This window comes from Monodon monoceros, unplaced genomic scaffold (assembly GCF_005190385.1).
Source record: "Monodon monoceros isolate NGI ecotype Baffin Bay Population unplaced genomic scaffold, NGI_Narwhal_1 Super_Scaffold_2, whole genome shotgun sequence".
NCBI lineage: Eukaryota > Metazoa > Chordata > Mammalia > Artiodactyla > Monodontidae > Monodon > Monodon monoceros.
Genome location: NW_021703776.1, coordinates 100,435,749 through 100,450,714, shown reverse-complemented (window position 1 = coordinate 100,450,714; position 14,966 = coordinate 100,435,749). Strand labels below are relative to the sequence as shown.

The following is a 14,966-nucleotide window of genomic DNA, read 5'->3' as shown; positions in this document are numbered from 1 at the left end:
TCTAGAAACTCATTTACTAAGAATGCATAAGACCCTGAAAAGGTTGTCCTGTGATGCCTGAAACATGTTCACAGCTGATTTATGCCAGAACAGAGGCCATGAAGAACTCTGAAGGATAGTCACCAGCTGTTAAGGGTTCCCATTTCCAGGTAAGTACGCTTCTCCATTATGTGCTGCACTTACCAGGTAACATCAGTCTTGTTTGGTAACATCAGTCTTTTCTTCATCTTCCTCATTTCTTTATGTTAAGGTGATCATCAACTTTATATAAGCACCCACAGATAACTGTTCATTATTAGAACACCCATCATATTTAGGCCACTTCCTGAAGACACGTAGAGCAAATCTTAATGCTTTCACTGAGATATTTCCAATATAAATTGTAAAGGAGATATTTTTTTCCTACACAGGAAATTACTTAGTATCATCAACAGTATGTATAGATGATATTATACATCAACTATACCTCAATTTTAAAAATTGAAACACAACAGTATGTAGGTTCTCAGGTTTTCGTAAGAGATGAGTAAAGTCCCTTTACTCACCTGCTTCCTAACAATGACCCTGGACATTTCAGCTTAGGTCTTGAGGTACATATTCTTTTGGGTCTCCTCAATCCTATTCTCATATTTTGAATCTGGTAACAGAAAATAAAACAGGAAATTTATTTTATTTTATTATTAATTTTTGGCCACACCACGTGACTTGGAGGATATTAGTTCCCTGATCAGGGATTGAACCCAGGCCTGCAGCAGTGAAAGCGTGGAGTCCTAACCACTGGACTGCCAGAGAATTCCCAGGTAATTTTTTTAAAAAAATGATTTAATCTTTGGTCTAATAACTCCAATGTGCAAGTAACGAAATGGAGAATACCCACTTATATACTAACTCACACGCTCCTTCTCAACAGGGAAAATGTACTTGTCTAAAAAGGAACATACTAGTTCATTATTTGTGTTAATAATGGAAACAGTAGAACATGTCTGCGAGTATCTTTTCAAGAGTTGCACTAGGGATGGAAATCCAATTTAAGCTTTAGAATTTCAATCATCTGAACTGACACTGTACTGAAAAGCAGAAAAGCAAACAATGCTGACAGAAAATATTCTACATTCTCTCCTGTGGCTTTTACAACCTTTGAAAGGAAATTGGTGCCCACTGAAACTACCAATTTATACTAAAGGAGTATTGGTGCCTTGTATCTGCTCCCCTGTTGAAAAAGTTCTCAGTAAATGCTTTGACTCCCTCACAGCACTGATGGGACTTTTTCTCCAGCATGTTTTTTCCTATGTCTGAAAAGATTCGAGCTCTGACTAAAGGCTTTCCTACATTCATGACATTTGAAGGGTTTCTCCCCAGTGTGGATTCTTCGATGTTGAATCAGGATTGCACTTCGGCTGAAAGTATTTGCACACACATCACATGTATAAGGTTTCTCTCCACTGTGGATCCTCTGATGTAGATTAACGGCTGAGCTCTGACTAAAGACTTTCCCACATTCATCACACTTGTGTTGTTTTTTTCGAGGACGGTTTCCCTGTCTCCTTTCAAACTTTCTATCTTGTTCACAGGTTCCTCTAAATGTGGAACTCTGGGAAGCATTCATTTGAAGAGTGTTAGAAACTTTGTAATGCAGTTCTTTGCCTGAAGAAGTCTTTCGCCTTGAAGCTGATTTCACATTTATAGTTCCGGTGTCTCTATCATTTTGTCTTAAGGTGTGAAGCTCCTCCGATGCCCACTGCAGTTGCTTTTTTGTGGGCTTAAGCTGGCTACGTGTTGTCTCCTGAGTGATTTCACAAGTTGGTAGCTTCTTTGCAAGCATGTCCTCATTTCGTCCAAGAAAGACCTGTTCAGCCACCGTGTCATGCTCTTTCTCCAGCTCCTCCAGCATCACCACGGCTTCCTCTCCACTCTCTGGTTGGCTCTCTTGAAACCAGGCCTGCAGCTCCTCAGGCGACATGGCCAGGAACTGCTCCAGCACCAGCAGCTCCGGGATCTGCTCCTTGCTGTGCACCTCTGGCCTCAGCCACTGACAGCACAGCTCGCGGAGCCGGCTCAGAGCCTCCCAGGGCCCAGGTGACTCCTGGTATTCAAACTGCCTGAACTGCTGGCGGTGGGTCTCTGAGCTGTAGTAGCTGCTCCAGTGGCGGCTGGAGACCATATTACAGGCCTGCCCTCCCTCTCCCACCTTCATTACCAGAATGCAGTCAGGGTCCCCTGAAGTTTGTGGAAGGAGTTTTGATGTCTCTCTCAATTTTGCAGACATTTGGACTGGGAATAGCTCAGAACCGCTAGGCTTTAATCTTCAAGAAGGCGAAACTCTCCTTATGGACACTCCTCTGGCCTAGGAAGGACGACCCCACGTTTTGCGGGAGAAGCCGGGGAAGCAATTCTTTATTCTTATTCCTTCTAATCCAGGAAAGGAATCGACAGGTTAGGCAAGGTGTTGTGTATATTTAGAAAAGCAGAAATCAGGAGCTAACTTAAATGTTGCCTAATGATCTCATCTTTATGCTTAAGATCTAAGAAAAACGGATGAACAAACACAAAAGGGGCAAGGAGCTGCTTACAGAGGGTTGGAGAAGATAAATGAGAGAAGATCGCTGTCTTGATGTTCTTGCAGAACCATCACTGAGTAGAAGAGTTCAACTCATTCTGTAAAGTTCTAGAAGCCCAAATAAGGACTTAACCATTTGAAATCTGCAGAAATTCCAGTTCAATTTTAGGTACAACTTTCTGTCAGTTAGAGTGCTCAAAAAGGAACTTAATATAGAACTATGTTGTCATATGTATTAAAAACAAAAAAAAAGGTGTGTATGGTGCTGGTTTAAGGAAGGGTGCTACATGCATATGAACACATGTACAAAACCCTCCTGCTGCGATACAACAGTGGAGGACTTCCTTGGTGGTGCAGGGGTTAGGAATCCGCCTACCAATACAGGGCACATGGGTTCGGGCCCTGGTCCGGGAAGATCCCACATACCGCGGAGAAACTAAGCCCATGCATCACAACTGCTGAGCCTGTGCTTTAGAGCCCGCGAGCCACAACTACTGAGCACGCGCGCCTAGAGCCGGTGCTCTGCAGCAAGAGAAGCCACCGCAGTGAGAAGCCCGCACACAGCAACGAAGAGTAGCCCCCACTCACCGCAACTAGAGAAAGCCCGTGCGCAGCAACGAAGACCCAACGCAGCCAAAAATAAAATAAATAAATATTTTTAAAATACAACAATGATTCCACAGGGAGGAGACTGAGGTAGGATAGAGAATTACCCTGTTCAGCATGCTCTTTTGTTCTGCACGCGTTTTTTGTTGTTGTCGTTGTTTGTTTGTTCCTTTTGGCCGATCAGCGTGCTTGCGGGATCTTAGTTCCCTGATCAGGGACTGACCGTGCGACCTCGATAGTGAAAGTGCCGAGACCTAACTGCTGGACCTCCAGGGAATTCCATGCATGTGTTGTTTTTTTTTTTTTTTTTTTTTGCGGTATGCGGGCCTCTCTCACTGTTGTGGCCTCTCCCGTTGCGGGCACAGGCTCCGGACGCACAGGCTCAGCGGCCATGGCTCACGGGCCCAGCCGCTCTGCGGCACGTGGCATCTTCCTGGACCGGGGCACAGAACCCGCGTCCCCTGCATCGGCAGGCGGACTCTCAACCACTGCGCCACCAGGGAAGCCCTTGCATGTGTTTTAATACAGAGTAAAATGAAGTGAAAAGGAACCCCCTAACAGTTTTCCTGACATTGATGGTACTTAAGCAGAGTCTTGTCAATGAGTTGATGCTTTAAAAGGAATTCCTGGGCTTCCCTGGTGGCGCAGTGGTTGAGAGTCCGCCTGCCGATGCAGGGGACGCGGGTTCTGTGCCCCGGTCCAGGAAGATGCCACGTGCCGCGGAGCGGCTGGGCCCGTGAGCCATGGCCGCTGAGCCTGTGCGTCCGGAGCCTGTGCCCGCAACGGGAGAGGCCACAACAGTGAGAGGCCCGCATACCGCAAAAAAAAAAAAAAAATTGGAAATCCTGCTTTGGGTAAGGCCCAGTTCATGACAGGGTCAATACGTGGCCTTTTCATTTAGAGATGCTACGAATGAGGTAATTGAGGCAGGGAGCCCGGGAAAGTGGGGAGCCCTTGATCTACCCCATTTCCTTCCAGGCTCCAGGAGAGAAGGGGTGTTAGCCTCTCAGTTGCACAACCCAGACTCAGCAGTGGTTATCTGAGGCAGACAGAAGCCTGCAACCCTGTCTTGATTTTTTTTTCCTTATGCTTTTCTGCTTGAACATTTAATCCCTCTTTTAGTTTCAAATCAGCACACTGGCAGATATTATCAACAACCATTATCCCTGTCCTGAGGTAGTTGTCAACCCGAGGAGAGAAATAGGATCAGCTCTGGGGAAATACCGCCTGGGCTTTGCTTCTGGAGGCTGTAATTGCCTCTGTCAGGAGAGGGATAAAATTCCACTTCCCTCTCTGCCCACAGAAACCAGTGTGAAATTCTCTTCCCCTGCATTCCTCTGGGCTGGTCCTATTGAGAACGAGGCTGGCTCCGGACAAGAAGGAAATTAAAGCAGACTGCCCCAGTTACAAGGTCTCACCAGATCCTTGCAGCTGCTGTGGCCTTCTCCAGGTCTGCTGACCTCCCCCCAGGCACCATGGCCTGCTGACTGCCAAGGCCATCTCACATCCTTAGCTCGTGTCCACTCTGATGGACTTGCCCTTGCCCAGGTTGACTGATGGATTTAGCACTGATCCCTGACTTGGCCATAATCTTTCTGATGAGGTCACCTTCCTGGCTTTGCACCTTCAGCCTGGTGCTACCTCCGCCTCCTGTGAGTCAAATGGTGTGCACACCCACTTGTCATCGAGGAAGCGAAAAACAAGTTCTGTCCCTCTTGATGAAATACCTGATTACTTTATGCTTTGCATAAAGAGAAATTTGCTTCAGGGAGGACATAATATATAAATGCTGGACTTCCCTGGTGGCGCAGTGGTTACAAATCTGCCTGCCAATGCAGGGCACACGGGTTGAGCCCTGGTCCGGGAAGATCCCACATGCCGTGGAGCAACTAAGCCCGTGTGCCACAACTACTGAGCCCTCACACCACAACTACTGAAGCCCACGTGCCTAGAGCCTGTGCTCTGCAACCAGAGGAGCCACCGCAATGAAGAGTAGCCCCCCGCTCACCACAACTAGAGAGACCTACGTGCAGCAACGAAGACCCAATGCAGCCAAAATTAAATTAATTAATTAATTTAAAAAATATATATATAGGGCTTCCCTGGTGGCGCAGTGGTTGAGAGTCCGCCTGCCGATGCAGGGGACACAGGTTTGTGCCCCGGTCCGGGAAGATCCCACATGCTGCGGAGCGGCTGGGCCCGTGAGCCATGGCCGCTGAGCCTGCGCGTCCGGAGCCTGTGCTCCACAATGGGAGAGGCCACAACAGTGATAGGCCCGCGTCCAGCAAAATAAAAAAAAAAAAAAAAAAAAAATATATATATATATATATATATATATAAAACAATGCTGAAAATGGGATCGCCTTTTAAAAGGGAGAATGTCTATTCAGCCTAATTCGGGGACTGTTCCTTTTATCCCCATTGTTCAGACTAACTCTACAGTTTGTGAATTAACCAGATATTTTCCCTTATCTTGTTTGGCCATCTGCCTTGCTTCTCAGTTATTTAGAAAGTGTTTTAATAGCATCTTTACCAATAAGTAAAGAAACAGAAAATGACATTTTTTTGACAGAAGCTTTTTTTGTTTGTTTGTTCATTTGTTTTTTACTATTAGATTATGTGGGAAGAGTAGAATTTTACTAAGGATTGAATTGAATATCTTCTGAAAACGGCAGGCTAAATCATGGGGAACAACTCTTTCACTGAGAAGATTTAGGAAAGCTGCACAAAATATAATAATACTTTGCTTACAGGCATCAGGGGAACTAACTGCACAGTATGGACTTACGGGGCTGAGATCTATACAACAATTGAACTGAAGGAGGAACATCCAGCTGTAGGCCTTCTGTTGTCCCAGGGCATCTGCTAATGCCTGAGAAAGTGACTGAAAGATTGAGAAGCTGAGCAGTTACTATGAAAGCCTTGTGCGGGGACCTCCCGTCTTCATACCTCTCCCTGTGCCTTCAGTGAAATCCTACATATGGCAGGCTCAGTGCAGACTTAGTGATTGGTGAGTACAGGTCACTGATATGAGCTAGTCTAGTCTCCTTTCCTCCAGCATAACTAGAAAGTAAGACTTTGCTTTAGGAATACATGGTAGGTCCTGGCTAAGCTCAAACTAGAACTCAGAGTATGGAGGATCGGCATCTGGGAATTCCTCCAGGTGCCCTATTGGCATGAATTGGTATGAACAGAGACCTTGGTCTGGGGGCTGGTGGGGGATGAGGGGTGGGATGCGTGGATGCCTGAGGAGAATGGGCAGAATGAGGATAAAGAGTGAGGATGGGTAAGCACATGTCACCATCACTATTTTTTTAATTTTTTATTGGAGTAGAGTTGATTTATAACGTCATTAGTTTCAGGTGTACAGCAAAGTGAGTGGGTTATACATATACATATACACACTCTTTTTTAGATTCTTTTCCCATACAGGTCATTACAGAGTAATGAGTAGAGTTCCCTGTGCTGTACAGTAGGTCCTTACTGGTTATCTATTTTGTATATAGTAGTGTGTGTATGTCAGTCCCAGTTTATTTCGCCCCCCCCGTCACTATTGACTGAGGGGGTAGGGCCCCACAGGGGAAGAGATGTGCTCCCCAAAGGCTCTGTCGCAGAGCTGGGAGCCTCTAAGGACCAGGTGACAGACTGAATCACAAAGCTGGTGGGAGGTCCATCCTCTACGGTCTGCACATTTGGTCCTCCATGGACCATTGCAGCCACCTGCAGAGGACAGCAGGATCCAGTCGAGCTGGGTACCCAAGAAGGGTGCAAGCAGCAAAGGCCAGGGCGAGATACCTCAGAAGAAAGCCGGGCAGAAGGACATAACCCAGCCCTGATGGATCCCAGAAATTCCCTGGGGAGTGAGTGGGGCTGGGGAGAATAAAAGGTGCTGAGTTGTCTCATGAGCATGTGGGAACTGAGGCTCTTCATGTTCACAGTGTTAATTCAGTTCCACCCTGAGTGGGGCCCGGGACCTTTCGCTCCAGATGAGAAATAATAATTTTGGGTGGTGGGGAAGGATAGACTGGGAGTTTGGGATTGTTCTATACACGCTGCTATATTTAAAATAGATAACCAACAAGGACCTACTGTGTAACACAGGGAACTCTGCTCAATATTCTGTAATAACCTAAATAGGAAAAGAATTTGAAAAAAAATAAATACATGTAAATGTATAACTGAATCACCTTGCTGTATACTTGAAACTAACACAACATTGTTAATCAACAATACTCCAGTATAAAATAAAAATTAAAAATAAATAATTTTATGAAGGAAAATTTTTCAGACAGAGATCACTCTTTCATAAATGTATAGAAATTCAAGTTTTAAAAATTATCCTTTTTTGGGACTTCCCTGGTGGCACAGTGGTTAAGAATCCACCTGCCAGTGTAGGGGACACGGGTTTGAGCCCTGGTCTGGGAAGATCCCACATGCCACACAGCAGTGAAGCCCGTGCACCACAACTACTGAGCCTGTGCTCTAGAGCCCACGAGCCACAACTACTGAGCCCACGTGCCACAACTGCTGAAGCCCACGCACCTAGAGCCTGTGCTCCTCAACAAGAGAAACCACTGCAATGAGAAGCCCGCGCACCGCAACGAAGAGTCACCCCCACTCGCCGCAACCAGAGAAGGCCCGAGTGCAGCAACGAAGACCCAACACAACCAAGATAAATAAATTTTTTTAAAAATTTAAATTATTAGGTTTTTTTTGCTATTGAGTTATAGGAGTTCCTTACATATTTTGGAAATGTATCCCTTATCTGACATATGGTTTGCAAATATTTTCTCCCATTCTGTAGGTTGACACAGCATTTTATTGTTTCCTTTGCTATGAAGAAGCTTTTCAGTTTGACGCAATCCCACTTGTCTATTTTTGCTTTGTTGCCTGTGCTTTTGGTGTCACACCCAAGAGGTCATTGCCAAGACCAATGTTGTGAAGCTTTAAAAAGAATGAGCTAAAGAGTCGAGTAGACATTTTTCCAAAGAAGACATACAAATGGCCAATAAGTATACGAAAAGATGCTCAATATTACTACTCATCAGGAAAATACAAATTAAAGCCCAAATGAGGTATTACCTCATACCTGTTAGGATGGCCATTAAAAAAAAAAAAAAAGGTAAGTGTTGGTGAGGATGTAGAGAAAGGCAGCTCTCGTACACTGCCAGTGGGAACGCCGAATAGTGCAGTCATTATGGAAAAACAGTGTGGAGGGGTTACGAACAAATTTAAATAGAACTACCATCTGATCCAACAATTCCACTTCTGGGTATTTAGCCAAAAGAGAATCAGGATCTTGAAGAGATATCAGCACGTCAGTAACTGATTAGCACAGGAATTCTGGGAATTCAGAATTGCAGCATTGCAGCATTAGTCACAATAGCCAAGATGTGGAAACAACCTAAATGTCCAGGATGGATGAATGGATAAAGTAAATGATATAATGGAATATTATCCAACCTTTAAAAAGAAGGAAATTCGGAATGTGTGACAACATGGATGAAGCTTGAAGATATTCTGCTAAGTGAAATATGCCAGTGACAGGACAAGTGCTGCATGGTTGCACTTACACCATCCAAAACAGTCAAACTCATAGCATCAGAGAGTAGAATGGTGGTCGTCAGAGGCTGCAGGAAGGGGAAAAGGGTGTATTGTGAATCAATGGGCATAAAATGTCAGTTTGCAAGATGAATAAATTCTAGAGATCTGCCTTGCAACATTGTCCCTATAATTAACAATACTGCATTGTAGGGACTTCCCTGGTGGCGCAGTAGTTAAGAATGCGCCTGCCAATGCAGGGGACAGGGGTTCGAGAAGATCCCACATACAGCAGAGCAACTAAGCCCGGGCACCACAACTACTGAGCCTGTGCTGTAGAGCCCGTGAGCCACAACTATTGCGCCCGCGTGCTACAGAGCCCGTGCTCCGCGACAAGAGAAGCCAACTGCAATGAGAAGACCACACACCTCAACGAAGAGCAGGCCCCACTCGCCACAACTAGAAAAAGCCCGCACGCGGCAACAAAGACCCAACGCAGCCAAAAATAAATAAATAAATTTATTTTAAAAATACTGTATTGTACACTTAAAATTTTATTGTTATTAGATCTCATTGTTAAGTGTTATCATAATAAAATTTCAAATCACACTTTTTTCTTCAATTCATTTTCAAGTTTCTGCTCTCAACCAGATTTTGTTGAAATTACAAAGGAAGATTCTATCCTCAAAGAGGCTATGGTCTTACCAGAGAGACATTCAAGGAACTTTTTTGAAAATAGCAAGGTACACTGACTGTTTAACTGGCAGTGAAACTGACAACTGCTATTCCTCTTGTTGCATTTCAAGTTTCATAATTCTAATCCACAGTGTCACTTCACTTCCCAATTCCAACTGACATCTTTTTGATGTACATTTTGGGTTGATGCCTAAGGACATTTAAAAACAGTTTAGTGCTGAACATAAGCTGAATATATTCCCAGAATTCCCGTGCTAATCAATTATTTATCCCTTACATATGCTAAGACCAAAAATGAAAAAAAGTTCTATATTTCAGGTTGACAGGAGGTTTTGGGAGACTAGCAAGAACAAAATACTTTTGAGTTTTAAGTGTTAAAAAATGAGCTTCCCAGTTCACTTATACTTAATCTAAACAAGGCAAAGATTATTCCTTTGCCACCATAGTTAAAAATAAACATAAATTATGAGGAACTTATACTTTATATGGAGTGTTTTAGTTTTTTAACATGAGAGTTATTGGGATTTTCTCATACAACTAGTACACATACTGTGATTCTTTGGTTTTAATTCAAAAGGTAATAAAGATGCTAAATTGCCACTTCAATAGCGTCTTTTTATCCATGACCTTCTCATTTTTGTATACATATATTTTTTTTTGGCTGGACTGCATGGCCTGTGGGATTTTAGTTCCCTCGACCAGGGATCGAACCCAGGCCCTCAGCAATGAGAGCACAGAGTCCTAACCACTGGACCACCAGGGAATTCCCCATACATTTTTCAGTAGACTTTATATTTTTAAGTAACTTTAAATTTACAGGAAAATTGAGAAGATAGTATTAATGCAAAGAGTTCCCGTGTACCTGGCACCCACTTTCACCAATTATTAACATCTTAAATTGGTATGGTATACTTGTTACATTTAATAAATCAATATTAATACATTATCATTAACTAAAATATATACTTTATTTGGATTTCCTTGGTTTTTTCCCTAATGTCCTTTTTCTGTTCCAGGATCCACCCAGGAAATCGTGCTGAATTTATTTTATTTTTTAAAGGAGAATGATTTATTTATTTATTTACTTTAAAATTTATTTGTTTATTGATTTGGCTGTGTCGGGTCTTCGTTGCAGCACGTGGGATGTTCATTGCGGCATGTGGGATCTTTCGTGGTGGCGCATGGGCTCTCTAGTTGTGGTGTGCAGGCTCCAGAGTGCACAGGCTCAGTAGTTGCAGTGCACGGGCTTAGTTGCCTCCTGGCGTGTGGGATCCTAGTTCCCCAGCCAGGGATGGAATCCACGTCCCCCGCATTGGAGGGCGATTCTTTTTTTTTTTTTTTTTTTTTTTTTTTGCGGTACGCGGGCCTCTCACTGTTGTGGCCTCTCCCGCCGCAGAGCACAGGCTCTGGACGCGCAGGCCCAGTGGCCATCGCTCACGGGCTCAGCCGCTCCGCGGCATGTGGGATTCTCCCGGACCAGGGCACGAACCCGTGTCCCCTACACCGGCAGGCGGACTCTCAACCACTGCGCCACCAGGGAAGCCCATGGAGGGCGGATTCTTAACCACGGGACCACCAGGAAAGCCCCCTCGTGCTGAATTTAGTTGTCATCTCTCCTTAGGCTCCTCTTGGCTGTAACAGTTCACAGACTTTCTTTTCCTGGGTAACCGTAACAGTTTTGAAGAGGACTGTCTGGTATGTTGAAGGACGCCCCTCTATTGAAATGTCCTTGACGTTTTTCTCGTGGTTGGACTGAGTTTGTGGGTTTTGGGAGGAAGACCACAGAGGTAAAGTGCCCTTCTCATCACATCATATCAAGGATACATACTGTCAACATGGCTCACCACTGTTGGTGTTGACCTTGATCATCTGGCTGAGGTGGTGTTTGTCAGGTTTCTCCACTGGAAATTATTATTTTAAGATTTTAAATTTTATTTATTTATTTTATTTTATTTATTTATTTGAAAGCCTGCGCACAGCAACAAAGACCCAACGCAGCCCAATAATAATAATAAAAATATATAAATAAATAAAAGTAAAACACAGCTGTAAAAAAGATTTGTTCCAGTTTTGGCCATTGGGAGCTCTTTCAGTTGGCTCTTGTGCACCTTTGATACCCCTCCACCAACGTAAGAATTTTTTTTTTTTTGGCTGCACCATGCAGCATGTGGGATCTTAGTTCCCCACCCAGGGTTTGAACCAATGATGCCTGCATTGGGAGCACAGAGTCCTAACCTCTGGACCGCCAGTGAAGTCCCGTTCCAGGCTCATTTTGTATATTTCCTGCTAGAATGGCAGAATCAGCCATTTCTCCAAGGAGCCCTGGTTCCTTTTATAGGAGATGTTATTCACAAACCAAGATATGTGTGATCAGTGCTACTGTAGTGTCATTTCTTTCTTTTTTTTTTTTTGCCGTGCGGCATGTGGGCTCTTAGCTCCCCAAACAGGGATGGAACCCATGCCCCCTGCAGTGGAAGCAAGGAGTCACAACCACTGGACTGCCAGAGATTTCCCTTGTCATTTCTTTTAGACCCTCGTATTTGAGTATACTAATCTCTCTGTCTCTCTGCCTCTCTCTGTCTCTCTATATTTCATATTTCTCTATGTTACTATCTGTATCTATATTAAGCTAAACATGAGTTCTTACTAATGTCTCTAATTCTAATGCATTACCACATCAATCATTCCAACAATAAGAAAACTAGCTACCATCATCTACCATCCATGTATTAATGCTTGATTTTTCAATTCCTGTATATACACAATACCCCAGGCCCCCAGTGGAAACAACTTTATCAACTAGACTGCAATACTTAAGTGCAATTCCCTTTGGCTTTAGCGTTAAAGACATTTCCAAAGTTACTAAGTGCAGCACATTTCCCCTCATCCCCTTCAGTGAGGATGTTTTCTACATTTGTAATTCAGTTAGATTCTTTTGTCATAATCTGTATTCATTCCTGGGATCTTCGAACCTTGTGGGTTTTTTCTTCCCTTTTAGTATGCCTTGTACTTTTTCACTGAAAGTGAGACATGATGTATTGGGTAATAGGAATGGAGCTAATTAGGCCTTTAGTTTGAGGTTTTTACGTTAATCTGGCTAAGAATGGGCTTCGTTCAATGCTTGCTATAGTTGTACATGGCTGAGTCTTCAGTTTCCTCTAGTGTCTTTGATTTTGGGTTTCCCTGGAGATTCCTTTTTTAAAAATATTTTTAAAACATATATATATGTTTAAAATACATATTTTTAATATATTTAGTTATATATATATATATATATATATATTTTTTTTTTTTTTTTTTTTGGCCATGCAGCATGTGGGATCTTCTCCCACCAGGGATCAAACCCCTGGCAGTGGAAGCCTGGAGACCTAACCACCAGACCTCCAGGGAACTCCCAAATATTAGTCCTTTAGTGAACCTATATTCACAAATCTTTTTTTAGCTTCCCCCCCTTCTTAGTGAGACAACTGGGAGGAACTGGGAAATACCCTTTCCCAAGGCTGGATGAGGCTCTGGTAAAGACTTTTACACTGGAGAGTAAGCCTTTGTAATGGAGAATATGTTATTTTACAAGTTTACCCCCCTGTGACCCCCAAACAAGAAGGGATCTTTCTTGGTTCTGCGCTATGAGAACCTAGTGGAATTGCTGGAGGTAAGACCCACAAAACTGTGGGAGTCCTCTAAGACTGCAGCCTCCTGGAGTTTCTAATTTTCATACTAGTCCACACTCAGCCTCCAGCAAATCATCAAAATTACCAGAGTTTATGGCTCTAGCAGTTTCTGTTCCAGCAAGCAGATCTCACCTGTGCCTCTGGTTTCACCTGTTTCTCCAGGTTTCAGAGTGATTTCCCCCTGATATTTTAGTTCTTTCATGAGTCTAGGAGAAGTTATTGATTTTCAATTTATTCAGCTTTTTTCTTGCTGTGGGGATAGCGTGGTGACGTCCAAGAACTTTAGAAGTCGGAGAGGAAACAGGAAGTTGCACGTGCATTTTTAAAGCTGGATTACCATACATTTTCACAGAAGCTTTTTAAGCAATAAATGAAAAGCAGTGTATCATGAGTGACTAGGACAGGAGGACGCAGACTGCCAGATGTGCACTGGCTATGGCTTTCAAAGAAATCACTGTTCCCAAGGCCTACCATTACGTAGCTGAGCATGAAAATAAAAGACCTGAAGCCCCTGAGGACTCATGTCTGTTCTCTTCCTTCCAACCAGGTCATACTGAAACATTTCAGCCACATAAAAAAGGCGTGGTCTTGGGAGTGACGTGTACACACTGCTATATATATTTTTGAATGCATCTTTATTGGAGTATAATTGCTTCACAGTGCTGTGTTAGTTTCTGTTGTACGACAAAGTGAGTCAGCCATAAGCATACATATATCCCCATATCCCCTTCCTCTTGAGCCTCCCTCCCACCCTCCGTATCCCACCCCTCTAGGTGGTCACGAAGCACCGAGCCGATCTCCCTGTGCTACGTGGCTGCTTCCCACTAGCTGTCTATTTCACATTTGGTTGTGTATCATGTCGCAATGCTACTCTCACTTCGCCCCAATTTCCCCCTCTCACCCCATGTCCTCAAGTCCATTCTCTATGTCTGTGTCTTTATTCCTGCTCTGCCACTAGGTTCATCAGTACCGTTTTTTTTTAATTCCATATATATGTGTTAGCATACGGTATTTGTTTTTCTCTTTCTGACTTACTTCACTCTGTATGACAGACTCTAGGTCCGTCCACCTCACTACAAATAACTCAACTTCATTTCTTTTTATGGCTGAGTAATATTCCATTGTATATATGTGCCACATCTTTATCCATTCATCTGTGGATGGACATTTAGGTTGATTTCATGTCCTGGCTATTGTAAATAGTGTTGCAATGAACATTGTGGTACATGACTCTTTTTGAAGTATGGTTTTCTCAGGGTATATGCCCAGTAGTGGGATCGCTAGGTCGTATGGTAGTTCTATTTTTAGCTTTTTAAGGAACCTCCATACTGTTCTCCATAGTGGTTGTATCAATTTACATTCCCACCAACAGTGCAGGACGGTTCCCTTTTCACCACACCCTTTCCAGCATTTATTGTTTCTAGATACACTGCTATATTTAAAATGGATAACCAACAAGGACCTACTGTACAGCACAGGGAACTCTACTCAATATTATGTAACAACCTAAATGGGAAAAGAATTTTAAAAAGAATAGAAACATGTATCTGTGTAACTGGATCACCTTGCTGTACACCTGACACTATCACAACATTGTTAATCAACTATACTCCAGTATAAAATAAAGTTAAAAATAACAGCAACAAAAAAAAGCTGTGGGCAATGCAGTGTGTGTGTGTGCATGTATGTGTGTGTGTTAAGTTTTTCTGAGGGGGATGCTTACAAGTAAAGAAAAGCAAAACTTAATTGGCTTGGTTTATGTAACAGGAGGTTGAGGTCTAGATTCAGGCGAGCTAATTGCAGTGATTCAGATGATGTCACCCAGGGTCCACCTTCTTCCCATCTCTCTCTGCCTTTAGAGGGTCTGGGCTCTGCCCCAGACTCAACCTCCAGCT

General features: G+C 43.5%; 1 protein-coding gene across 2 annotated transcripts; it reads right to left on the bottom strand.

Annotated features, from left to right (window-relative positions):
* Nucleotides 1-578: 578 nt before the first annotated feature.
* On the bottom strand, nt 579-2,266 carry LOC114901274 (zinc finger protein 396-like). 2 transcript variants are annotated; one of them, XM_029232936.1, is made up of 2 exons: nt 1,360-2,266; nt 579-640 (listed from the first exon to the last, which is right to left on the bottom strand). In XM_029232936.1, exons 1-2 carry the CDS (start codon nt 2,264-2,266, stop codon nt 579-581), a joined length of 969 nt encoding a protein of 322 aa, XP_029088769.1. The 2 variants fall into 2 exon arrangements, with proteins under 2 accessions (XP_029088769.1, XP_029088768.1); XM_029232935.1 differs by lacking the exon at nt 579-640 and having other exon boundaries at nt 1,247-2,266.
* Between the last annotated feature and the right edge of the window lie 12,700 nt (nt 2,267-14,966).

Coding starts and splice junctions, on each gene's coding strand:
- LOC114901274 (XM_029232935.1), bottom strand. CDS start 2,266: ATGTCTGCAAAATTGAGAGAGACATCAAAACTCCTTCCACAAACTTCA.